The sequence below is a fragment of the Ovis aries genome, chromosome 24, assembly GCF_016772045.2.
Source record: "Ovis aries strain OAR_USU_Benz2616 breed Rambouillet chromosome 24, ARS-UI_Ramb_v3.0, whole genome shotgun sequence".
Classification (NCBI taxonomy): domain Eukaryota; kingdom Metazoa; phylum Chordata; class Mammalia; order Artiodactyla; family Bovidae; genus Ovis; species Ovis aries.
The window spans coordinates 2,810,006-2,835,510 of NC_056077.1; the positions used below are offsets into that span (position 1 = coordinate 2,810,006).

General features: G+C 49.3%; 1 protein-coding gene across 3 annotated transcripts; it reads left to right on the forward strand.

The window, feature by feature from the left end:
- Positions 1 to 7,743: 7,743 nt before the first annotated feature.
- Positions 7,744 to 25,385, forward strand: FLYWCH2 (FLYWCH family member 2). Of its 3 annotated transcripts, none has more exons than XM_060406133.1 (6): positions 7,744 to 7,791; positions 8,148 to 8,329; positions 8,884 to 9,020; positions 9,211 to 19,137; positions 23,460 to 23,888; positions 25,066 to 25,385. In XM_060406133.1, exons 5-6 carry the CDS (start codon positions 23,558 to 23,560, stop codon positions 25,167 to 25,169), a joined length of 435 nt encoding a protein of 144 aa, XP_060262116.1. In that variant the 5' UTR covers positions 7,744 to 7,791; positions 8,148 to 8,329; positions 8,884 to 9,020; positions 9,211 to 19,137; positions 23,460 to 23,557; the 3' UTR covers positions 25,170 to 25,385. The 3 variants fall into 3 exon arrangements, with proteins under 3 accessions (XP_060262116.1, XP_060262115.1, XP_060262114.1); XM_060406132.1 differs by having other exon boundaries at positions 8,148 to 8,290; XM_060406131.1 differs by having other exon boundaries at positions 8,148 to 8,208.
- Positions 25,386 to 25,505: the final 120 nt, after the last annotated feature.

A 25,505-nucleotide genomic window follows, 5' to 3' on the forward strand; every position in this document is an offset into this window, starting at 1 on the left:
GGTGCAGTTTTCTCCTGCAGAACATGAAGCGTGTTACATACGTGGCAGGGTAAAAACATTACAACCCCCACCCCCACCCCGCCCCAAGCTTGTCAGCCCTGTGCAGAATGTCTTAAGTTAATGTTTTTAAGTCCGTTTTGCTTCAGCCTGAGGACCAGCTAGTCTCCCTCGGAGCAGAGTTGGGAGAAGCTGAGTTTTTGAGGCAGGCCAGTCGTCTGGGTTATCTCTGTTTGGGGTGGGGGTGGGGGCAGCTTATACCAGCAGCCACTTAATGAACTGTGGCCCCTTTGACTTTGTATCTGATGTTACTAGGTTTTCTTTGTAATCGTGGAAAGATAACTCACCTCATATGCTGGAGCGGGGCAACCTACTGCTTGGTGTAGGAGCTGTAGCTTTGGCTTAAAGGTGCCAGGGCTGATGTAATCTTACCTTCTTGAACTCCTGGCAAGTGCTTCCTGGAGTTGGATGCACCTTTGGAGTGATTTATGGCAAAGTGGAAAAGCCTGTCCTTTCTGGGCTTAAGCTGATATTTCTCAGGTGAGGGTGAAGGGTGATAGTTTCTTAAAACCCATTACCTTCAGTAAGACCCTTTCCTGTAACCAAATTCTCGATGATATTCTTCCCAAGAGATAGGAGGGTAGGAGGTGGGACACAATCAAAAAATGATATAATATCCTGAGGACCCAAGATAAACACTGATTAGAATTAAATGGGTTCAAGATGCAGACAAGTCAAATTTGACTAGAATTGTCCTCAGTATACACTCATTTTAACATATCAGTGAGCTAGATGACCCATGGAGAGGCCCCATGACAGTTCAAGGCCAACCATCAAAGACCAAAAACTGTGCAGTGGTCCAATTCCTGGAAATCTCTGCCCCTTGCCCAAATTAGTTGGAAGAATCCTCCCACTCATTAGCCTGTGAAATTACCCAGTCCATAAAAGCTAACTACACCACCTTGTGAGGCTGCACTCACCCTCTGAGATGGCCCACACTCTGTGGATTGAGTTTCTCTCTAAATAAATTAACTTTTACATATCACTATCTCTCGCTGAGATTTTTTTTTTTTTTAGTTTATTGATTTAATTGGAGGACAATCACTTCACAACAATGTGGTAGCCCCTGCCACACGACAGGGATCAGCCACAGGTGCACGTTTGCACCCCCGCCCCGCCATCCTGATCTACTGAGTTCTTTTTGCCATGAGACACCAAGAACCTGAGCTTCATTAGGTCCTGAAACCAGGTGTGTAATCTCAGTTGGAAAGCTGTGGGTTAGAGTCCCAAGCAGGGTTTTGGCTGGGTTCAAATCCCAGCACATGGATTCAAGTCCCAATCTGAGGTAAATAGTTTCACCTGTATTTACTGAATATTTTGTGCTAAGTTCTGATTGTGAATCACTGCATTTAATGCTTGTGAGAACATCCTATTCCTATGAGAAAGGGATGAATTATGAGAACTACAAGTTCATTTACATATCCACAGTCTTTGTGCTCTGTTGTTCAGTTGTGTCCAACTCTGCAACCCCATGGACCATAGTCCACCAGGCTCCTCTGTCCATGGAATTTCCCAGGCAAGAATACTGGAGCAGACTGCCATTTCCTACTCCAGGGGGATCTCCCCAAACCAGGGATCAAACCCGCACCTCCTGCATTAGCAGGTGGATTCTTTACCACTGTGCAACCTGGGAAACCTACATATCCACAGTACAGTTTTCAAAATAAAGTAACATTGAAATAATCCACAAACTTTATATAGAGGTGTTATCCATTGTTCTGATAATATCCTGAATAGCAAAAGAAAATTCAAAATCATAAATGTTGTGTTCTTAGACATCTTAATCCAGAAGGGTTGCAGATTCTTTGTAATTCGTGGCATTACCATCTTTGAAGAGTACAAGCCATTTATTTTGTAGAAGGTCCCTCAATGTGGGTATGTCTGATGTTTCATCATAGTTTTAAAATGCAGGTTACACATTTTTGGCAGGAAGACCAGGGAAGTGATACATGTTCTCAGTGTACAGTAGGAAGAGACACGTTCTGCCCAGTAGCTGCATTACTGCCAACACTGACTTTGATCTGATTCAGGTCATTTAGTGAAGAAGGAGTGAACCAATTTTCTCATGAAATTTCTAGTTTGTGAAAGTGAAAAGGTGTAAAAGTGTTTGTTGTTCAGTGATGTCCAACTCTTTTCAACCCTGTGGACTATAGCCCACCGTGCTCCTCTGTCCATGAAATTCTCTAGGCAAGAAAACTGAAATAGATAGCCATTCCCTTCTCCAGGGGATCTTCCCAACCCAGGGGTCAAACCCAGGTCTGCATCGCAGGCGGATTCTTTACTATCTGAGCCACCACGGAAGCCCCACTCTTTTATATCTGAGCACCTAAATTGTTTCCAGTGTTTTGTGATCACAAACCATGCTGCAGTGAGTAACCAGGTGCATACATATTTTCATATTTGTCGGGGTGTATATCTTCAAGGTAGGCTTCCCAGGTGGGTCAGTGGTAAAGAATCTGCCTGTAATGCAGGAGACCGGGGTTCGATTCCGATCTGGAAGATCCCCTGGAGGAGGAAATGGCGATCCCTTCAGTGTTCTTTTTTTTTTTTTTTTTACCCTCCAGTATTCTTGCCTGGAAAATCCGATGGACAGAGGAGCCTATTAGGCTACAAGGCTATAGCGTTGCAACAGTATCTTCAAGGGAAATTCCTAGAAGTTGGATTGCTAGGGCAAAAGGTAAAGACAAATGTAGTTTTGTTAGTAAGGACTGATCCCTCTCCGTAAGGGTTGTACCAGTTTGCATTCCCACTGGCAGAATATGAGAGGGCCTGTTCCCCACTGCTTCACCAACGGACTGCCTCGCAGTGCGTTTCCGTTTTGGCTAACCTCATAGGTCAGGAGTGTCACTACAGTGTAGCTGTTTTGTGTGTGGTAAAGTGCACATGAATATAAATTTTACCATTTAAACTAATTTCTGAATGTACAATTCTGTGGCATTAAATACATTCATGGTGTTGTGCGACCATCACCACTATCCATTTCCAGAACTTTTTCATCCCCCAACTCTGTACTTGTTAAACAATAACTACTTCCTACCCTCTCAGTTCAGTTCAGTCGCTCAGTCGTGTCCGACTCTTTGCGACCCCATGAATCCCAGCACGCCAGGCCTCCCTGTCCATCACCAACTCCCAGAATCCACCCAAACTCATGTCCATCGAGTCGGTGATGCCACCCAGCCATCTCATCCTCTGTCGTCCCCTTCTCCTCCTGCCCCCAATCCCTCCCAGCATCAGGGTCTTTTCCAATGAGTCAACTCTTCGCATGAGGTGGCCAAAGTACTGGAGTTTCAGCTTCAGCATCAGTCCTTCCAGCGAACACCCAGGACTAATCTTTAAGATGGATTGGTTGGATCTCCTTGCAGTCCAAGGGACTCTTAAGAGACTTCTCCAACACCACAGTTCAAAAGCATCAATTCTTCGGCGCTCAGCTTTCTTCACAGTCCAACTCTCACATCCACACATGACCATGGAAAAACCATAGCCTTGACTAGATGGACCTTTGTTGGCAAAGTATTATCTCTGCTTTTCAATATACTATCTAGGTTGGTCATAACTTTTCTTCTAAGGAGTAAGCGTCTTTTAATTTTATGGCTGCAATCACCATCTGCAGTGATTTTGGAGCCCCCCAAAAAATAAAGTCTGATACTGTTTCCACTGTTTCCCCATGTATTTCCCATGAAGTGATGGGACCGGCTGCCATGATCTTCATTTTCTGAATGTTGAGCTTTAAGCCAACTTTTTTACTCTCCTCTTTCACTTTCCTACCCCCTAGCCCTTGGTAAACTCTATTCTGTTTTCTCTCTGTGAATTTGCCTATTTTGACTGAAACTGTCCATCCTGGCCAGGCACCACAGTTACCATTGGCATGAGTTATTCTACAACAGGAGAGCCTAATAAGGAACATGAAACTAACAAGCCACCGCCAAACAAAAGAACTAACGAAAAGTCAAAAGGAGACACCAGTCCATGTGTCCCCCAGAATCCTTCTTCCTGGAATCCACCTTGGCTGAGCACCGCGCTGGCCACCAAGAAGCACCCTGAGTCAGAAGGACTGGCCAGAAACTAACCCCATCACCATAAACCCCGAGACTGCTGACCTTGAGACCCCTGAGTTCTCTTACCCTGCGGCTCTCTGCCCAGGCACCCCTCCTCAGTAAAGTCTCTTGCTTTGTCAGCATGTGTGCCTCCTCAGACAATTCATTTCTGAGTGTTAGACAACAGCCCACTGTCGGGCCCTAGAAGGGGACCCTTTCCTGCATCAGCTCTAGGTTCCTCATTGCTCAGTCGGGCCCCTCAAGAGGGCTGTTCTGTTGCTCCCTGTGCATGCCCTGTGCATGCCCTGTGCACGGCCTGCTCCCTGTGCAGGCCAGCGCCTGCTTCACTTGCATCTTAAGCACAAGACTGACCTTCTTACGTACTTGCCCCCAGGACCCAGCTAGTGATTGTTCTTATTAAAGGGGCACTAAGAAGTGTGCCAGGGAGCCAAGGCTGCCACTTTATCCTGCTCACTGTCAACCCCACATGGTGAGGTGGTTGCCCCAGGACCTTGCTCAGACATGTAAGTGAAAGATGCTCACTTGTGTCCAATTCTTAGCAACCCCATGGACTGTATAGCCTGCCAGGCTCCTCATCCATGGACTTTTCCAGGAAAGTATACTGAAGTGGGTAGCCATTTCCTTCTCAAGGGGAAGGAAATTTTCCTTCCTGACCCAAGGATCAAACCCAGGTCTCCTGCATTAAGATTCTTTACTGTCTGAGCCACCAGGAAAGGCTCAGATGTGTCAAGATCCCCCCGTTCATTAAACCACTGACGTCTCTGTTGCCGATGCAGGCTGTTTCTGCACTCTTAAAGCTGGGAAAGTATATGAGGCCTGCTGTGTGCACCCCAGCACTCACAGGGTGGAGTCTATCTGTCCTTTAGCACCCATCTTGTTGTACTTAGCATAATGTTTCTAAGGTTTATGTTGTAGCACGTGTCAGCATTTTTTATGACAATAATGCCCCGTTGAATGTATATATATCCCATTTTGTTTACCCATGCATTCACTGACGGACTTTTGAGTTGTTTCTACCTTGTGGCTATTGTGAATAGTGCTGCTGTCAACATTAGTATGCAGGTTACCGTGGGGACAAGTGTTTTCATTTCTGGACTCTACAGACAGTCTCCTCTCCAGGCTCCCAGCCTCTGGGCTTCCCCTTCAATCTTCATGAAACCTCGTAAAAGATTGTTTTTTTTTTTTTAATTTAAAAATTGTATTTATTTATTTATTTTGGGCCATGCTAGGTCTTCGTTGCTGCTCAGGTTTTTTCCTGGCTGCAGTGAGTGGGGGCTACTCACTAGTTGCAGTGCCCTGGCTTCTCATTGCAGTGGCTTCTCTTGTTGCCGCTCCTGGGCTCTAGAGCACAGGCTCAGCAGTTTTGCCACTTGGGCTCAGTTGCTCCACCGCGTGTGGGATCTTCCCGGATCAGGGATCAAACCCGCGTCTCAAGCAATGGTAGGCAGATTCTTTACCCCTGAGCCACCAGGGAAGTCCCCAGAAAGATTTCTTAATTTTTCCTTGAAATGTAATTTGTATCCTACAGTGTAATGTGTTGACTAATGGCCCCTCCAAACTTCGTGTTCATCTGGAACCTCAGAATGTGATTTTGTTTAGAGCCAGGGGCTTGGCAGAGGTAACTAGTGAAGGATCTCCAGACAAAATCACCATGAGTTGAGAGAGGAGACGGATGCACAGGAGAGAAGGCTGTAGGAAGATGGAGGCAGAGATAAGAGGGATGCAAACACAAACCAAGGGATGCCAGCAGCCACCAGGTGCTGGGAGGCCTGGGAGACTCCTCCCCCAGAGCCTCTGGAAGGGTGGGAGACTGCAATGCCTCGAGTTAGGACTTCTGGCCTCCAGACTGCGGGAGACAAATTCCTGTTGTTTGAGCCACGTTGTGGCAATTTGTTACAGCAACCCTGGGAAGCTCACACATACAGGTAAGCCCCAGACCAGGATGCACTGTGCTCCCCACCCCTTTCTTCTCTGGGTGGATGTTCTCTGCAACTTGCGGGTTTCTAGAGCTTTTTTAGAGCACTACCTTTATTTCTTAGCAGTTGAGGCTTCATGAAAATTCAAATGAAGTATGACACTTTTTTAATCTTAAAAAAAAAAACTGAGGGGAAAAAAACCCCTAAACACTGAAAATAAAAGACCAACCAATCAAAGTCCCATCACTTAAAAATTACAAATGTATTTCATAAAATATAAACATAATTTCATTAAAATACAAACATATTTTATATAAATATTTTATATTTTATAAAAGACCAACCAATCAAAATCCTATCACTTAAAATTATAAGCGTATTTCATGAAAATGTAAACATTTTATAAAATAAGCATGTTATAAAATATAAATGTATTTTATTAAAATATAAATATTTTCTAAAAATGCAAACGTTCTTTATAAAAATGTAAACGTATTTTACAAAAATATAAAGTGGCACTCCCTCAGCTGGTACCCCACACCACAGAGCCCTCGGAACATTGGTGGGAGCCGCTCCCTGGAGAGGCCACAGAGCATGATGCCAGCTGAAGGTCAGAAGGAGACATCCATGCATGCATAGTATTGGCACAAATTCATAATATGAAAAAAATGGGATAAACCTAAATGTCCATCTATAGGATATTACTTAAAGTAACAGTGAAAAAACCTTGCATTAAAAGAGCAACTCTGTTCTCCCGGTTGTCAAGGCACATGCATCAGGCAGTCGGTATTCTCTGCCAACATAGGCAAGTAGATGATACATGGGTGGTGGGTGGTGGATGGTAAGATGAGGGGTGTTTTGTATGTATCAGAGACTCCGGGCTTTGCCCTGCAGGACCTGTCCCCAGAAAGCCTCAGGCTTCCTCCTGCTAGCTAGCCCTCCCCAGGACACAGCCCTCCTCAAGTCACTGCCCTCCCAAGACCAATTGTCACCTCCTCCAGGAAGTCTCCCAGGACTGAAGGCTCCTGGCTGGGACCTCCCAGAGTAAATGTCTGCTGCCAAACCTATTGGCTACAGGGATTCTGATCAGTAGGAGCTGGAGGCTACTGAGTGGGGAGGGACTGGACTCAGCGGCTGGACTTGCAGCTGTGTTTACGCACGAGCTCAGCCTCCTCTCCAAACAGCTCCAAGTTATGGGGCCTTTGGCTCCATTTTCTGCAGTCTGTGGCCTACAGCCTCTCCATGCCTCCTTTACCAGCTACTTGGGAAGCCCGCCCAAGTGCTGGGCACTCCCTCTCCCCCTCATCTGCACCCATGGAGCCCTGAGTTGTCTCACAGCTGGTACCTTTAAAAGCTTTTGTTGCAGAGCAGACGAAAGAGAACAAACCATTGCTTCCCAGTGGCGGTAGTGGTAAAGAACCCGCCTGCCAATACAGGAGATGTGAGAGACGCAGGTTTGATCTCTGGGTTGAGAAAAGCCTCTGGAGCGGGGCGCGGCAATCCACTCCGGTATTCTTGCCTGTAGAATCCCATGGACAGAGGAGCCTGGCAGGCTACCGCCCATAGGGGTCACAACTGAGCAACTACGCCTGCATGATCTCTGAACCGTACTTTCCGGGAAGCTACTGCTTTTCTGAGAAGCTGTGGTGGTGCGGGGCGGGGCGTGGGAGGGAGGAGAAAGGAAATAGTACCAAGTCCATTTGCTGATCTGGCCTAGTTAGAGCTGAGAGTCGGAGAGGAGAGAGCTCGGCTTCCTTCGAAAGGTGAGGGGGTGCCAGACTGGGGACCCGAGTGGGATTGCTGATCCACCAACACGTGGGGGTACCTGCCAGGCTCAGGGTGGGGGCAGTTGGGCAGGAAGTGGGGGGGGGGAGGGGACCTAGATTCTCCTTTCTCCAGACCCAGCAATCCCTGGGGTGGCCCAGCCTACACCCCACTGTCACCTTCCAGAGGACCCCCATCCCCCCAAGGTCAGCTCCAGGCAAGTGGCACTTGTCTCTTGTCTGGGCGACCCCTCCAGAAGGGTTTGGGGAGGGGCCTCAGTCTCTGCGGGAGGAGCCGGGGGACCTTGGGGGAGTCAGAGTGTGTGGGAAGGAAGATGACAGGTGTCCCCCTACAGGGGTGAACTCTGATACCTTGAGAAGATGACAGACGTGAAAAACGGGATAATCTTCTTCATGGTGAGAGACAAGTCCACCGCTCAAAACCAGCCGGACCTGACCAGGCCCAGCCAACAGCTACCGGCACAAGAGCAAGACCCTGGTTGTTTCCAGAACAGATAAAGTCTCCAGGGACCTGGGGGTGAGGGTGGAGCGACTGCTTCCCTTGGACTGAGACCCCAGCACATCCCCAGCGACAGACCAGGAGGTTCAGGGAACCTGAGGGACCCCTCGGCCCTCACCCCCTGCTGGGAGCCCGGGTCTGGCTTGAGGAGCGAGAGTGCCCCCCTCGCCCCAGACCCTAGAGCCCATGCCTGGCTCACCCAGAAGGGCTCCCCCCAGGCAGTCCTGTCCCAGGTGCCCCCCACCCTCTGGGCAGTTGTTTCCTCCCACCAGTCCAGGAGGCAGAGGGTGCCGTCTCCATGAGGGCCAAGTCGCTGCCCTGAAATTACCGGATTGTTACTGCAGAGGGAGGGGCAAGGCCGGCATCTGCCTTAGAGCTTATTCTTTCTGCTCAGCTGGGGGTGGGGGGGGCAGGGATGGGGCCATCTCGTTGAGCGGCCCTGTCTTTTCTCTGGTTCCTGCACCTTCTCCCGTCAGTCTGGGACCCCGAGCCCCACAATCCCCTCACTGTCTCCATCCTGTGGGGTCACCCTGGTGTCACTCAGGTCACCTGACCTCATTCCCCCCTTATAGGCAAAAGGGTCTATGTCTGTGGGTTTGATGGCCATAGGGCCTGCGGCGTGTGCTGCGCTAGTAGTGCTCGCTGGGATAGCCGTTTACGCCTGGAAGAGGAACACTGAAAGACCTCAGAAGTCCTAGGTTGACCGCAGGTAGGGATGGGGAGTGTGTGAGTAAGAGGGAGGTCTGAGTGTGGTTTGGGGGAGGCACAGGTGCGGCGGGGAGAAGGTGGTGGGACTCCCTCCATTGGCCTGTAGCCCTAGTGGCCCCACCCAACTGGCCACCTTTGTCCTCCTGTGGTCAGTTCTGGGCCCTGCCTGACCCCACCTGCTTCTCTTGCAGGTAAAAATGAACAAGAACCCTAAAATGTATTGAAAGGAATTCTCTCCCAGCTCCCTGCAGACTGGAGAGTCCACCTTCCTGGGGTCAGGAATTCTTTGAAGCAACATTTTATCTTTGGGGTTTGAGCAAAATCAACTTGTGGGTAAAAAAATAAATTCATCGAATGTGCCTGACTCTGTTACAGAACTGGTCTCTGAATCCCAGGATTCAGGGTCCTTGGATGCCCAGCTCTAACCTGAGCAGCCCTGAACCATCCCCACCCCAACCAGGCTCCTGGCCCTTCTCCAGGGCTGCCTGGCCCGGGCCACCTCTCAGCCCATGGGGAGCCCTTTGGGGCCTCTGTGCTCTGAAGCCCTGACAAGGAAAAAGCACCCTGCTTTTCCTCTCCTGCGCTCACAGTCACACACCAACAATTCTCACACCAGATATGTGGGATTTATCACACCTGCCCGTTTTCCGATTTACTGTGGACAACAGCTGATATTTTTATGACACCTATGCTTTGATTTATTTTACTGACATAGAGTTGATTTGCAATGCTGTGTTAATTCCTGCTGTTGCACAGCAAAGTCATTCACTTATACACATATATATATACTCTTTTTCATATTCTTTCCTGTTATGATTTATTACAGGATATTGAATATAGTTGCCTGTGCTATACAGCAGGACCTTGTTGTTTATCCAACTTACATATAATAATTTGCATCTGCTAATCCAAAACTCCCACATTTATTATTTTTTCTTTTCTTTTTCTTTTTATCTGCTGTTCCATGTGGCAGCGAGCAGGATCCTAGTTCCCCGAACAGAGATCAATCAAACCTGTGCCCCCTGCAATGGAATCATGGACTCCTAAACACCACAGGGAATTCTCTGGGTTTTTTTTTCTTTCTTTTCTTTTTTGACTGAGATTTAATTCACATGCCATAATATTCACCATTTTTTATTTAAACAAAAAATTTTTGGCCACACAGCTTGCAGGATTTCAGTTCCCCCACCAGGGGTGGAATTCCCCTCCCGCCACCACACCCCTGCAGGGCTGTGAAAGCCCTGAATCCTAACCACTAGCTGCTGCTGCGGCTAAGTCGCTTCACTTGTGTCCGACTCTGTGCGACCCCATAGACGGAAGCCCACCAGGCTCCCTCGTCCCCAGGATTCTCTGGGCAAGAACACTGGAGTGGGTTGCCATTTCCTTCTCCAATGCATGAAAGTGAAAAGTGAAAGGGAAGTCGCTCAGTCGTGTCCGATTCTCAGCGACCCCATGGACTGCAGCCTACCAGGCTCTTCCATCCACGGGATTTTCCAGGCAAGAGTACTGGAGTGGGGGTGCCATTGCCTTCTCCGCCTAACCACTAGACCAACAGGGAATTCCCAGTATTCACCATTTTAGAGTATACAGCTTTGTGGCTTTTATTAATAGTATATTTACAACCGTCACCATTATCCAATTACAGAATGCCGTCATAACCCCCAAAGAAACCCAGTCCCCTTTCAGCGGTCACTCCTCGTTTTCCCCCCAGATCTCTCAGCCCCCGCCGCTACTAGTCTACTTTCTGTGTCTATGGATTTGCCTTTTCTCTGCGTTTCACATAAATGGAACATGCTGTATTTGTCATTTACTGTCTGGCTTCTCTCACCCAGCGGTGAGGTCTCCCAGGTTCGTCCACGGTGTACAGCTATCTGTATTTGGTCCCTTATTATGGTGGCTCAGACAGTAAAGAATCTGCACGAAATGCGGGAGACCTGGGTTCCATCCCTGGGTTGGGAAGATCCCCTGGAGAGGGAAATGGCAACCCACTCTAGTATTGTTGCCTGGAGAATTCCACAGACAGAGGAGCCCGGCAGACTACAAGTCCATAGGGTCACAAAGAGTCGGACACCCTGAAGCGACTTAGCACAGACACAGCACATGGCTGAGTAATGCTGCTTTGAGGGATAGCCAGCATTTATTTATCCACATATCAGTGGATGGACATCTGAGTCACGTCATATTTGTTTCACTCTCATAAATACGTCAAAAAGCCTGAGGCTAAATCCGGGTCACCTCGGTAGGCCAAAGAGTGAAACTGGCCCTGGAACAGCTATGTCAGAGGATAAACAGGAGGTCTAGTTATTCAGTAATGGGGTGGGGGGAACGGGAGACCAGAGAAACCAAACAGCCCTTCTGTGTACGCAACCGCTGTGCTTGTCCCAGGGGAGGTCCCATGGGGGTCCCATGCGGGTCCCATGCTGTCCCATGGAGAGCAGACCCACGTTTCCCACCCGTGGACACTCTGCAGCTAATGCTCCTGGTGGCAAGGAAGGGGCGCCTGGGGGTGCCATCTGAGCCCACCCGGGTCCTTTGAGGCCTGGGCACCGGCTCTAACTTGTCTTCTGCAGGGGTTGGGGGAGGGTGGTGATCCATCCAGGAAGGATCTCTGACCCAGCAGATGGCTGGCTATCTGAAGAACATAGGTGATATCCTTCACTCCAGAGTCCTCCCACATCAAGCTCAATGCCAACTGCAGGCCCCTCTTCCGTCTCCTTCCTCTTTCTTTCCTCCCTCCCTTCTTTCTTCCTTTCACAACACTTACTTTTTACAAAAGCAATGTCCTTGAAGTACAGTTGACACAGAATAAAATTTTCCCTTTGGAAATACACATTAGTCACTATTAGACATGTATTTGTTGAATACATAAATCCCAGGGGATTTCCCTGGTGGTCCAGTGCTTAAGATTCCCAGCTTCTACTGCAGGGAACATGGACTTGATCTGTGGTCAGGGAATTAAGATCCCGCAAGCCGAAAAAACCTATTTATTAGGGGTAATGAGAAATTCAATTTTCAATCAATTAAAATTATAGACAGGTCCCTAAGCATTATCAGGGTTTTGAAACAATTTGGCAATATATTTTAAAAATAAATAAATTGCAAAACATGAGAGAATCGTGCGGAAAGGGAGAAATTATCAAACCATTAGAAACAAGTCAAAGCAAATGCTGTGAATTGAATTGTGTCCCCACTCCCCACACGAAGAAGTTCAAGTCCTAATCCCCAGTGCTTCTGAATGTGACCTCGTTTAGAAATAAGAACTTTGCCATTAAGTCCTTAAGATGATCGTGTTAAGATGAAGTTGCTGGTTCAGTTCAGTTCAGTCGCTCAGTCGTGTCCAACTCTTTGCGACCCCATGAATTGCAGCACACCAGGCCTCCCTGTTCATCACCATCTCCTGGAGTTCACTCAGGCTCACGTCCATCGAGTCCGTGATGCCATCCAGCCATCTCATCCTTGATCGTCCCCTTCTCCTCCTGCCCCCAATCCCTCCCAGCATCAGAGTCTTTTCCAATGAGTCAACTCTTCGCATGAGGTGGCCAAAGTACTGCAGTTTCAGCTTTAGCATCATTCCTTCCAAAGAAATCCCAGGGCTGATCTCCTTCAGAATGGACTGGTTGGATCTCCTTGCAGTCCAAGGGACTCTCAAGAGACTTCTCCAACACCACAGTTCAAAAGCATCAATTCTTCAGCGCTCAGCCTTCTTCACAGTCCAACTCTCACATCCATACATGACCACAGGAAAAAACCATAGCCTTGACTAGACGGGCCTTAGTTGGCAAAGTAATGTCTCTGCTTTTGAATATGCTATCTAGGTTGGTCATAACTTTTCTTCCAAGGAGTAAGCGTCTTTTAATTTCATGGCTGCAATCACCATCTGCAGTGATTTTGGAGCCCCCAAAAATAAAGTCTGACATTGTTTCCACTGTTTCCCCATCTATTTTCCATGAAGTGATGGGACCAGATGCCATGATCTTAGTTTTCTGAATGTTGAGCTTTAAGCCAACTTTTTCACTCTTCTCTTTCACTTTCATCAAGAGGCTTTTTAGCTCCTCTTCACTTTCTGCCATAAGGGTGGTGTCATCTGCATATCTGAGGTTATTGAGATTTCTCCCGGCAGTCTTGATTCCAGCTTGTGTTTCTTCCAGCCCAGCGTTTCTCATGATGTACTCTGCATATATAAGTTAAATAAGCAGGGTGACAATATACAGCCTTGACGCACTCCTTTTCCTGTTTGGAACCAGTCTGTTGTTCCATGTCCAGTTCTAACTGTTGCTTCCTGACCTGCATACAGATTTCTCAAGAGACAGGTTAGATGGTCTGGTATTCCCATCTCTTTCAGAATTTTCCACAGTTTATTGTGATCCACACAGTCAAAGGCTTTGGCATAGTCAATAAAGTAGAAATAGATGTTTTTCTGGAACTCTCTTGCTTTTTCCATGATCCAGCGGATGTTGGCAATTTGATCTCTGGTTCCTCTGCCTTTTCTAAAACCAGCTTGAACATCAGGGAGTTCATAGTTCACGTATTGCTGAAGCCTGGCTTGGAGAATTTTGAGCATTCTTTACTAGCTTGTGAGATGAGTGCAATTGTGCGGTAGTTTGAGCATTCTTTTGCATTTCCTTTCTTTGGAATTGGAATGAAAACGGACCTTTTCCAGTCCTGTGGCCACTGCTGGGTTTTCCAAATTTGCTGGCATATTGAGTGCAGCACTTTCACAGCATCATCTTTCAGGATTTGAAAGAACTCAACTGGAATTCCATCACCTCCACTAGCTTTGTTCATAGTGATGCTTTCTAAGGCCCACTTGACTTCACTTTCCAAGATGTCTGGCTCTAGATTAGTGATCACATCATCATGATTATCCGGGTTGTGAAGATCTTTTTTGTACAGTTCTTCTGTGTATTCTTGCCACCTCTTCTTAATATCTTCTGCTTCTGTTAGGTCCAGACCATTTCTGTCCTTTATCGAGCCCATCTTTGCATGAAATATTCCCTTGGTATCTCTAATTTTCTTGAAGACATCTCTAGTCTTTCCGATTGTTGTTTTCCTCTATTTCTTTGCATTGATCGCTGAAGCAGGCTTTCTTATCTCTTCTTGCTATTGTTTGGAATTCTGCATTCAGATGCTTATATCTTTCCTTTTCTCCTTTGCTTTTCACCTCCCTTCTTTTCACAGCTATTTGTAAGGCCTCCCCAGACAGCCATTTTGCTAGGGTGGACCTAATTCAAACACAGGTGTCCTTATGAAGAGGGGAGATACAGACACAGAAATGCACACGGGAGGACGCTCTGTGACGGTGACAGCAGAGATTGGGGTGACGTGTCTAGAAGCCAAGGAGGGAGGCCTGGAACAGACTCTCTCCCAGCCCTGAGATGGTCGATGGCACCACCTACTCCAAGGACTCGAGTTTGAGCATACTTAGGGAGACAGTGAAGGACGGGGAGCCTGGCGTGCTGCAGTCCATGGGGTTGCAAAGAGTCGGACATGACTGAGCAACTGAACAACAACTCAGCCTTCAGAAGGAACCCACCTGTCCACACCTTGATCTCAAATTTCTGGCTTCCAGAACTGTCAGATGAGAAGTTTCTGTTGTTTCAGCCACTCCATTTGTGATACTTTGCTCAGTACCACTGACACACTAATACTAATATGGGAAGAACTTACTTAGGATTATTTTATTTATTTTAAGAAACTTCACTGATTGATCTATTTTTGGTTGTGCTGGGTCTTTGTTGTTGCATCCAGGCTTTCTCTAGTTGGGATGAGAGGGGTCCACTTTTCATTGCGGTGCGAGGGCTTCTCATTGTGGTAGCTTCTCTTGTTGTGGAGCACAGGTTCCAGGCACGTGGGCTTCAGTAGTTGCAGCATGTAGGTCCTAGGGTGCTCGGGCTTCAGTAATCGTGGCACACTGGCTTTAGTTGCACAGGGCATGTGAAATCTTCCTGGACCAGGGGTCAAACCCATGTCCCTTGCATTGGCAGGCGGTTCTTAGCCACTATACCCCCAGGGAAGGCCAGGAAGATTTTTTTTAAAACAAGAAACTCAAACTGAAAAAGACCATTAGATTTAGCTGCATATGGAATTCCCTGGTGGTGTAGTAGTTGCACCGCTTGCACTGTCAAGGGCCCTGGTTTGATTCCTGGTTGGGGACCAAGATCTCACAAGTGGGTAGGCGTGGCCAATAAATAAATAAATATTCAGATGTGTGGATGCATACACCAATTTTCCCAACCACCTCCCCGACCAGATGCAAATGATAATGTTTCTGTCAAACGTGGAATGCTAGGGTTGACTGAATTCAGTAAGGTTTCTTAAATCAGTAAGGAAAAGATGAACAAGTTCATGGAAAAATGAATAGTGTAGCAGGTCTCAAAGTGGTGGCCTCTAGGGGTTCCCAAAGCCCTTGCAGGAGGCCCATGAATATTTCATAGTATTAATAATACTGAGGCAATTGTGGCCTTTTTCACTGTAATGAGCTTGCACCAATGATGCGAAAGCAATGATGGTTCTTAGTGTGAATCAAGGCAGTGACACCAAACTGACAGAATTTGTTGCCACTAATAAAATTCTAAGGCTTTTAGCAAAAAGTACAATTTTAGAGATTGTATCTGCCACCTTTAGTTTCACAACTTCCCAATATTGCCAGAGAGTTGCAATATTCATGAATGTTATACATTTTTTTTTTCATATTGTATAATAAGATGTGTCAACGGCCACAAGATCTAGTCAGTGAACAAATATGTTTGGAAAGACCAACACATGATTTACAAAATCACATGTGAATAAAAGATCCTTTCAAAGTGCAAGATAGATCCGTGGGTTCTCATGTAATAGAACACAAAAAACACGCTGACATCATCTGAGATTCCATGTTGCAGCTAACCGTCAAAAAACCACCACATTCTGAGTGTCGGTGTAGTATCAAAGAAGAATAGCCACAATTATCTGAAAAGGCTCTAAAAAGACTACTTTCTTTTCCAATTTTTTTTAAATCTGAGGCTGAATTTTCTTCATGCACTTCAGTCAAATCAATGTATTCTTATAGAGTGAAGGCAGACACAGATATGAGAAGCCAGCAGTCTTTTCTCAAATGTGATATTAAACAGACTGTTTTTTGGACCATGCCACAAATCATGTGGGGTCTTACTTCCCCAACCAAGGGTAGAACCGATGCCCCCCACAGTGGGAGTCCTGAGTCTTAACCACTTGACTGCCAAGGAAGTCCCCAAATAGATTTTTTTTAAATGTAGCACACTGCCATTCTTCTCACTCATTTTTGGTTTGAAAAAAATAGTCAGTGAATTTATCATTGCTATTTTATATTTTCAGATTAACTTTGATATTGGAAATATTGCTAGATGAAACCTATAAAAACAAAAGCTCTTTGAGCTGCTCAATAATTTAAAGAGTATAACCACTCTTTAAAAGGATTCTGAGACCAAAATTTCTGAGAACCAGAGGACTAAGAAATATAAACGTTGGAACCCATGGCCCACAAAATGCTATTCTGTGAATTCTCACAATATCTCCCTGAGGTGGGTGATATTATGATACCCATTTACTAGATGAGAAAACTGAGACACAGAAAGGAGCAATTGCTTGTCACACAGCTAGCTACCGCCAGAGCTGGGATTTGAATCCAGGCATCTGACTCCAAGCTCGTGCATTTCCTTAGGGACAATCTGGCAATAAGTTCTAAAAGCCCTTAAAGATATTTGCCTTCTTTAACTATTTCATTTTGAAATTTTATGAAAGGGGATAATTGGAGATAATCAAATTTGTATACAAAGATATTTATAACATAATAAATTAGAAACAACCAGTAGTCAGTGGATTCAGTTCAGTTCAGTCCAGTTCAATTCAGTCGCTCAATCATGTCCAACTCCTTGCGACCCCATGAACCGCAGCACACCAGGCCTCCCTGTCCATCACCAGCTCCCAGAGTCCACCCAAACTCATGTCCATCGAGCCGATGATGCCATCCAACCATCTCATCCTCTGTCGTCCCCTTCTCCTCCTGCCCCCAATCCCTCCCAGCATCAGGGTCTTTTCCAGTGAGTCAGCTCTTTGCATCAGGTGGCCAAAGTATTGGAGTTTCGGCCTCAACATCGGTCTTTCCAATGAATACCCAGAACTGATCTCCTTTAGGATGGGCTGGTTGGTTTTCATTGCAGTCCAAGGGACTCTCAAGAGTCTTCTCCAACACCACAGTTCAAAAGCATCAATTCTTCGGCGCTCAGCTTTCTTCACAGTCCAACTCTCACATCCTTACATGACCACTGGAAAACCGTAGCCTTGACTAGATGGACCTTTGTTGGCAAAGTAATGTTTCTGCTTTTTAATGTGCTATCTAGGTTGGTCATAACTTTCCTTCCAAGGAGTAAGCGTCTTTTAATTTCATGGCTGCAATCACCATCTGCAGTGATTTTGGAGCCCAGAAAAATAAAGTCAGCCACTATTTCCACTGTTTCCCCATCTATTTCCCATGAAGTGATGGGACCAGATGCCATGATCTTCGTTTTCTGAATGTTGAGCTTTAAGCCAACTTTTTCACTCTCCTCTTTCACTTTCAAGAGGCTCTTTAGTTCCTCTTCACTTTCTGCCATAAGGGTGGTGTCATCTGCATATCTGAGGTTATTGAGATTTCTCCCGGCAATCTTGATTCCAGCTTGTGTTTCTTCCAGCCCAGCATTTCTCATGATGTACTCTGCATATAAGTTAAATAAGTCAGTGGACTACTAATAGATAATGGAAAATAAACTTACTAAGGCTTTTGAATGAACCTAGAAAATACCCAGAAAATGACGTGACCCCTGGAGAAAGGATTGGAGGGTGTTGGAAGTCTGGCTGCTGAACCTGAACCAAGGGTGGGGATAGGAATCTGCAGATGGGGAGGCAGGGGCGAGGAGGAAGCTGGGAGTCGTTGGGAGGCAGACACAGGTTCTGCTGATGTTTGGACTTGAGGAGGATACAGGAGAATGTGTGTGAGCTGAAGGACACAGGATGGAGAAGTTGCAGAGGACTTAGGAAATGCCTGACATCCCGGGCGGGCAGGCCCCTAAGGGACCTGGACCTGCCCTGCCCAGGGAGCCCAGGAGCAGCCTTAGAGGAAGAGGAGGGAGGCGGAGGGGAAGGGTGTCAGGGAAGTGGCATTTTCTAGAGGAACAGTGTCTTCATTCTGTCCACATGAGGACACGCAGCCAGAAGACTGGGGACTCCAGCCGGGCGAAGGGCCGGGGTGGGGGCCGCGAGTGGAGGACTGGAAAGGGTTGAGGAGAACAGAGGGCGCAGGCGCGGTGCGGGAGGGGAGCAGGGGCGTCGCTGCACCTAGGGCGGGTGAGAGGCAGGGCCGGCCTCAGCTCGGAGGATGCTGGACCACTCGGATCGCCACCCGCCAAGAGTCCAGGAGAGCACTCCCAGGCCTCGCAGCTCCCCGCACCAGAGCAATCCCGGTCCCCACCACACAGGGTGGTCAGAGAATGAGTGGGCAGTGACTGTGCGCTGTGAGTGGGGGCTGGACCTATGGGCGATAGACGGACTGAAAGATAAGTACTGAACCTGTGGGAGTTTGGGGGTACCAGTAGCGAGGAAGAGACCAATGGAGAGTGTTGGACCGAGAATCCAATCAATGCCAAAGATGCTGTGCCCTCAGGGATGCTGGGGGCAGAGAGGAATCAGTGGCTTTGATAAACATAAAGGAAGTTCTTTCTGTTCGCTCAGAAAAACGAAGAGGACGACCGAGGCCCTTAAACAAATGCTCAGGCTTCCTCCGCGTCGGGCCGATGTCAAACACTGGGGGAGGTCGCATGGTCTCAGTTAAACCCACCCTCCAGCCCTGGGAGAGCCCCGCCCAGTACCCGCATGGTCCCGCCCCCGCGCGCCGATTGGTCAGACCGCCAGCTCCGCCCCGCGCGGGGAAGACCCGGAGAAACCACTCTGGCCCAAGGAACTGGCACCTCACAAACCCTACTGCGCATGTTCGTTCCTTGACCCCAGCCTGAGGTGACTGCCCAAACCTAGGCGGGGGCCCCCAGACACCGAGGCCGAGGGACCCGCCGCTGCTCGGCCTCCGGAGAGAGAGGGCCCCTCTGCCGTCGCCGCCCGGCCGGTGCCCGGTGAGGACGGGCCCCAGCGGATCGGGGAGGGTCTCAGGTCCCTGCCGGGCTCTCCTCGGGGTCCCCAAGGGCTACTGATGCTGGGGTGGGCGGGGTGCTCCCCACCTCTGCCTCCCGGCACTCAGGCTACCTCCTTGTCCTTCATCCGCGATTCAAGCTCCTTTCTCCTCGTTCCGCCTTGCCCCCAACCATCCCGACCCCAGGACTGAGCCCTCACACCCCAAATCAGGGAACCCCACTCTGGGTTGTCTATCCCTGACCGCGTCCCCCCCACCCAGTACCGCCCCCGCCCTGCACCCAGCCCCTGTCCCGTCCCATCCTTGTGGCTCTAGCGATGCTCACAGGGCTGGCGGTTGGTGGTCTGAGATGTTGGGACAGGGGAGGCACTCAGGGGGCTTGGGCAGGAGGGGCGATCATGACACGAGAGGAGAGAGCTGGGGAGCGGGGGCCATTTGGGCTTAGCATAGACAGGTCTAGGGGCAGAATACAGCGGGTAAGAAGGAGTAAAGCTAACTCTAAGACTACCTTTGGTGATTCTAAGCCATGGTGATTAGGGGAAAGGAGACGTCATTACATGAAATCCCCACTTTGGGGAAACCGTTCCCTGTACACTATCAAGTAGCAATTCTTGACCCTTTTTGGATCTAACTGCTGCTTTGAAAATCTCCCTGTGAGGATTGTACCTGATGCCTAAGTGAACCCATCACCTCATCAGCAGCCCCATCACAGCCCTCCAAGAAGCACATGGGACAATGATTATGGAGTGGCCGAAGAACAGTTCAACTATGAATGAGAGATTAGAAACTTCCTAAGCTGAGGACCCATGACATCAGCCATGTTTCACAAAGTATCAGAATCAAATAGAGTACTGGTTTAAAAAAAAAGGTAGATCCTCAGGGCCCTCTCCAGACGCACTGAGAAAGAAGTCTGGGGTTGGAGGAGTCCAGGATTGGGCATTTTAAACAAGAATTCTGGAAGATTCTTAGGTATTGTGAAGTTGGAAAACCACTGGTCATAGACTTAATTTCCCTTTTCTTAATACATGCGTTTTATTGAGATAGTTTACATACTGTGAGTTCACTCACAATGTACAATTCAGTGGCTTCTAGTAAATTCACCAAGTTCTACAGCCTTCACCACCATCAGTTTTGGAAATTTTTCATCATCCCAGAAACCCCCATGCTAGTATTAACTCTTCTGGCCCCCATCCCTCCCACCCCTAACCCTAGAAAAGCACAAATTTACCTTCTGTCCTTATGGATTTTTCTACTGTATCAATTTTCTAGAGACTTCAGATCATTTTATAGAAATGGAATGTATAATTTACGATCTTTGATGACAGGCCTTTTTTTCACTCAGCTAATGTTTCCAAGGCTTATTCATGTGTGGCATTAATTTGTCAAATTATCAAATAATATTCCATTGTGTGGACACATCACATTGTGTTTATTCATTTAGCTGTCGATGGATATTTGGGCTGTTTCACTTTTTGGTGTCTATGAATAAGGCTGCTGCACGCATTCTATGTACAAGTTTTTATGTGGACATGAGTTTCCATTTCTCTTGGAGAAACAACTAGGAGTAGAATTGCTGGGTTGTATGGTCATTTTATGTTTAACCTTTTGAGAAATTGCCAGATTGTTTTCCAAACTGGCTGCGCCTATATACAGCTCCACCAGCAGTGTATCAAGGCTCTATTTTCTTCTCAACCTCACTATCACTTGTTATTGTCTGTTTTTTGCTTTGTTTTATTAGATCCATCCTAATAGTGTGAAATAGTATCTCATGATCCACGTTTCCCTCACGACTAATGATGTTGAACATCTCATGTGCTTACTGGCCACTTGTATATTTTCTTTGGAGAAAGGCCTTTTCAGATTCTTTGCCCATTTTAAAATTGAGTTATTTGTCTTTTCATTACTGAGTTGTAAGTGTTCTTTATAAATTCCAGATGCAGGTCGTTTATCAGATATGTTGTTGTTTTAGTCACTAAGTGGTGTCCGACTCTTTTGCGGCCCCATGGACTATATGCCAGACTCCTCTGTCTACGGGAAATCCTAGGCAACAGTACTGGAGTGGGTTGCTGTTCCCTTCTCCAGGGGATCTTCCCGACCCAGGGATCAAACCCAGGTCTCCTGCATTGGCAGGTGTGTTCCTCACCACTGAACCACCAGGAAAACCCTTTATCAGATACATGATCTGCAAAAATGTTCCCCTACCCTATGGATTGCCTTTTAACTCTCTTGATTGTGAGTCTCTTTGACTCACAAAAGTTTTAAATCTTGATGATGTCCAATTTACATATTTCTTCTTTGGTTGTCTGTACTTTTAGTTCTTTGCCTAATCCAACTCTTTTTTTTAAGAGTTTTATCACTAGCTCTCATGTTTAAGCCTGTGGTCATTTAGAGTTAATTTTTTGGATATGGTATGAGGAAGGGGTGCAACCACCTGTAGTTTCATCCCTGGACCACAAAGGTTTGGGCTAGGCCAGGTATGTGCCCCAGGGCCAATCAGGGGCCTGGGGGCGGGGCTTCCCACCATAACCCTTTCCTGCCCAGAGTGGCTCTGCTAGGGGAGGCACTGGCAGCATCTTTTCTGTTGGACCCTGTGTTCCCCCAGGCCCCCGATACCACCATGTTGCCCACCCTGTGGGGTAGGGTGGGCAAAGCCGGGAAGGACCACATGGGAGGAGCAGGGGTTGGCTCATCCAGAAGCTGGACCAGGGACAGGAGAGATAATAAGACATCAATCCTAGGGGTGCCAGTCGTCAGGGGACTTGCTACCAGGCAGCATAGACCTGAGGACACCCCCCCCCGGAGTCCTCCCTGTCACAGTGGGAGGTCTCTGCTCTCATGTCTAATTGTCAGGGGAACTTGTGGGGGGCAAGACACCCCAACCACACATTGATCTTGCACTTCAGGCTCCTGTCATGGGTGATGGGGTCTTGGAAGACTATGAAGTGAGGGGCATGGACCCTTCAAGCCATATGAGTTTGTTGTTCAGTTGCTCAGTCGTGTCCGACTCTTTGCAACCCTATGGACTGCAAACTCAAAGAAACAGTTCAAAGCCAGGTTGGAAAAGCAGGTCCAGGGGGGCAGGTAAGAGTATGGGCTTCACTGCCCCCTGGGTTCCAGACAGGGTACATGAGACGTCTGCCAAGGTGACAGTCTTGTTTCTGGGCGAAACTGAGAAAGACCCTCACCATCTGCCCACTACCCAGTCACCCCCAACAGACACCCCCACACTGATGCCCCAGCGCCCGGGTCTCCAGGCCAACCCTGCCCCTGTCAGCCTTCTTTTCTGCTTCTCCAGACCAGCAGCCAGGGAACCCTCAGTGACCACGGCTCCTCTGGACACCTCCACAGCCTTGTCCCCACTCAGCTGGGGCAGCACCAGCACCAGCTCAGACAGAAGTCGCTGCCCTCGTGGGGCCCTGGCATCCCCTAGCCCTGGGCGGCCTGGGCCTCTGGCCTGGGATGGGGACTGGATCTATTTGTGAATCCAGAGGCCAGCCTCCCAGGGCCAGGCTCCCCTCTGGGGCCTGCAGAGTGCCCTGGGGGCCCAGCCCCCGCTCCTGGTGACACAGACAGTGTCGGGGTGAAGGGCAGCGGGCCTTCTGGGAGGGTCGGTGACCTGAGCTCACATCCCCCAAGTGCTTTTCCCCGACGCCCGTTGCTCAGGGAGACCGGCTCCCGTCATCCTGGACCAGGTAGCCCAGGCGCAGTGCGGGGCGGGCCCTGGGCCAGCTCGACCGGACCCGCAGCTATGCTCCATGGCCGTGTGCCTCCGTGGTCTCATCTGTAACCTGGGGCGATGAGAACAACTTCCATAACATGGAGTGAAGGTTAAATGGGACAAACCCGTGGAAGCACTCGACCCCGAGCTCAGCACCTGTGGGCCTGGATTCCTAGTAACTCACAGCTGTCAGTACCTTGGTCACCCCAGAAGCCCCTGGAGAGCCCTGTTTCTGGCACATTTTACAGTTGGGGAGTGAGGTTTGGCTGGGGGAGGTGATGGTCCCAAGGCTGCCAAGACAGCAGACATGCCGGCCCAGGTTTTCCAGCTCCATTCAGGTCCTTCCCCAAGGTGGGAACGGGCGTCGGGGGCACAGGGCAGCCCCATCTGCCCTGACCTCCAGCCCAGATCCCTTCTGAAGCCTGGCCCAAGGGCCCCTCCACTGATGGGATTTTTTTTTTTCCCATGTGAGATCTTAGTTCCCCAATCAGGGATTGAACCTATGTCTCCTGCATTAGAAGCCCAGAGTCTTATCCACTAGACTGCCAGGGATGTCCCCGCTGATGGGATTTTGTCTCCTCCCTTAGGACAGAGCCCGTGGACTGCCAGGTTCCTTGCAGCGAGGTGGAAGACAAATCCTACTGAGACCTGAACGTGGCCTGGGGGCCCAGCCGCCCATCCCAAAATGCCCCTGCCCGAGCCCAGCGAGCAGGAGGGTGAGAGTGTGAAGGCCGGCCAGGAGCCCACCCCTGAACCCCCTGAGCCGGGCACAGATGTTGTCCCCGCAGCCCCCAAGAAACCCAGGAAGTTCTCCAAACTGGTCCTGCTGACGGCCTCCAAGGACAGTGCCAAAGTGGAAGGGGCCAAGCGCAAAGGTGTGCACTGCATCATGTCCCTGGGGGTGCCTGGCCCTGCCACCCTCGCCAAAGCCCTCCTGAAGATCCATCCTGAGGCTCAGCGGGCCATCGAGGCCGCCCCCCAGGAGCCTGAACAGAAACGCAGCAAGCTGGACACAGGTGAGGCCTGGGCCCAGCACGCAGGACAGGAGCAGGGCCTTCTGAGGGCCGAAGTCAGGGGGACCGCCAGGTTTGGCTGGCCTGGGGAGGGTGCATGTGCCGTGGACATTGTGTGTCTGTCTAAACACATCTCAGTGTGAATCTCTGCGTGTCTGTAGGCCTCCATGCACACGTGCATGTATGTGTGTGTGTGTCTAAGGTTCTGTCTGTTTACATGTATATTTGTCTAGAAGGGTAACTTTGTGTGGGTCCTTGTGAGTCTGTGTTCCTGGGCCTATTTCTCTCCTATTTCTGCATTTACATATTCATGTGTCTTTTTCATGAGATGGGGGCATCCTCAGCCACCAGCCTAGAGTTCTCAGGGAACCTAAGGGACCCCTCAGGCTCCATCACCTGCTAGACAGGGCCATCCTCAGGGAGTCAGGGAACCCGGAGCCGGAGGCCCCTCTGCAGGGGGCCCGGCTCACCTTGAGCCCTTCCGCTGGCCTGTTCCATGTCCACCTGCCTCTGTGGGGGGAGAGGGTCCTTCCTGGTGACCTGTGGGGAGGCAGGGCTCAGAGAAGCAAAGTCACTGCCCTGAGGTCATCAGTCGGTCGCTGCAAAGGATGGGGGTGGGGAGCATCTGGCTCAGAGCCCGTTTCTCCAGCTGGGCTGGGTGGGACAGGCCATCCCCAGGGCTCCCTCCACACCAGCTGAGACCTCTGCTCACTTCTCAGATCAGCCTGGGCTCTCGAGCCAAGTAGGCCTCAACCCATAGGGCGCCTTTGTGAGAATTAGGACAAATCGACCTTCCTCGGACGCAGAGATGGGGCGTGGAACAGGGGCTACACGCAGGCCCCCCAGGCGCCCCTGGGCAGGCGCTCATGGGCACCCTCGGCCTGCCCCTCCACCTTTACCTCCAGACCTGTCCACAACGCTTCCCGCCCCTGGCCAGGCAGCAGGGGTAGCAGCTGCTTCCTGGTGCTCAGCCCAGAATTGGCCTGAAGTCTTCTGGAAACAACCTCTGTGTCCCCTGGCCAGTGGCCTTTGCGAGCATGTCTGGAGTCAGCAGTTACTTCTCTAAGTCAGCCAACAGCTCCGCACCCCTCCCCTGGCAGCCGGGACCCCCAGGTTTGCCCCCCACCCCTCCACCCCCTGTTCCTTTGACAACAGCCTGACCCATCCCCTTCTCTTCCAGATGAAAAAGAAGACGGAAGCTTAGCAGGCCCTTCTGCCTCCAGCCCCTCGGTGGACGGGGAGGAGTCCACCTCGGCCCCCGTCGAGCCCAGGGCGGCCCCGTAGCCCTGACAACCGAGGGTGCGTCCTGCCCGGGTCAGTGATCTTGGCTGCGCCTTCTACACGTTCCACTGGGCTTCTCCCGGGGCCCAGCCCCTGACTGGTTTTCACTTTCAGCACTGTAATTTTTTCCCCCCTGATCAAGCATAATTTACTTTTGTAGCAAAAAAAAAAAAATTTTTTTAAGAGAATAAAAGATGCTGTACACTAGGTCCCATCATAGATAGGCTTTTACAATTCCATGATTCTGGATCCTTTGAGACCCCAGCTCCAACCACCACCGCCCCCCGTCCCCCTCCCCCCTCACCGTCCCCCTCCCCCCACGCCCCACCCCAGGGCCTC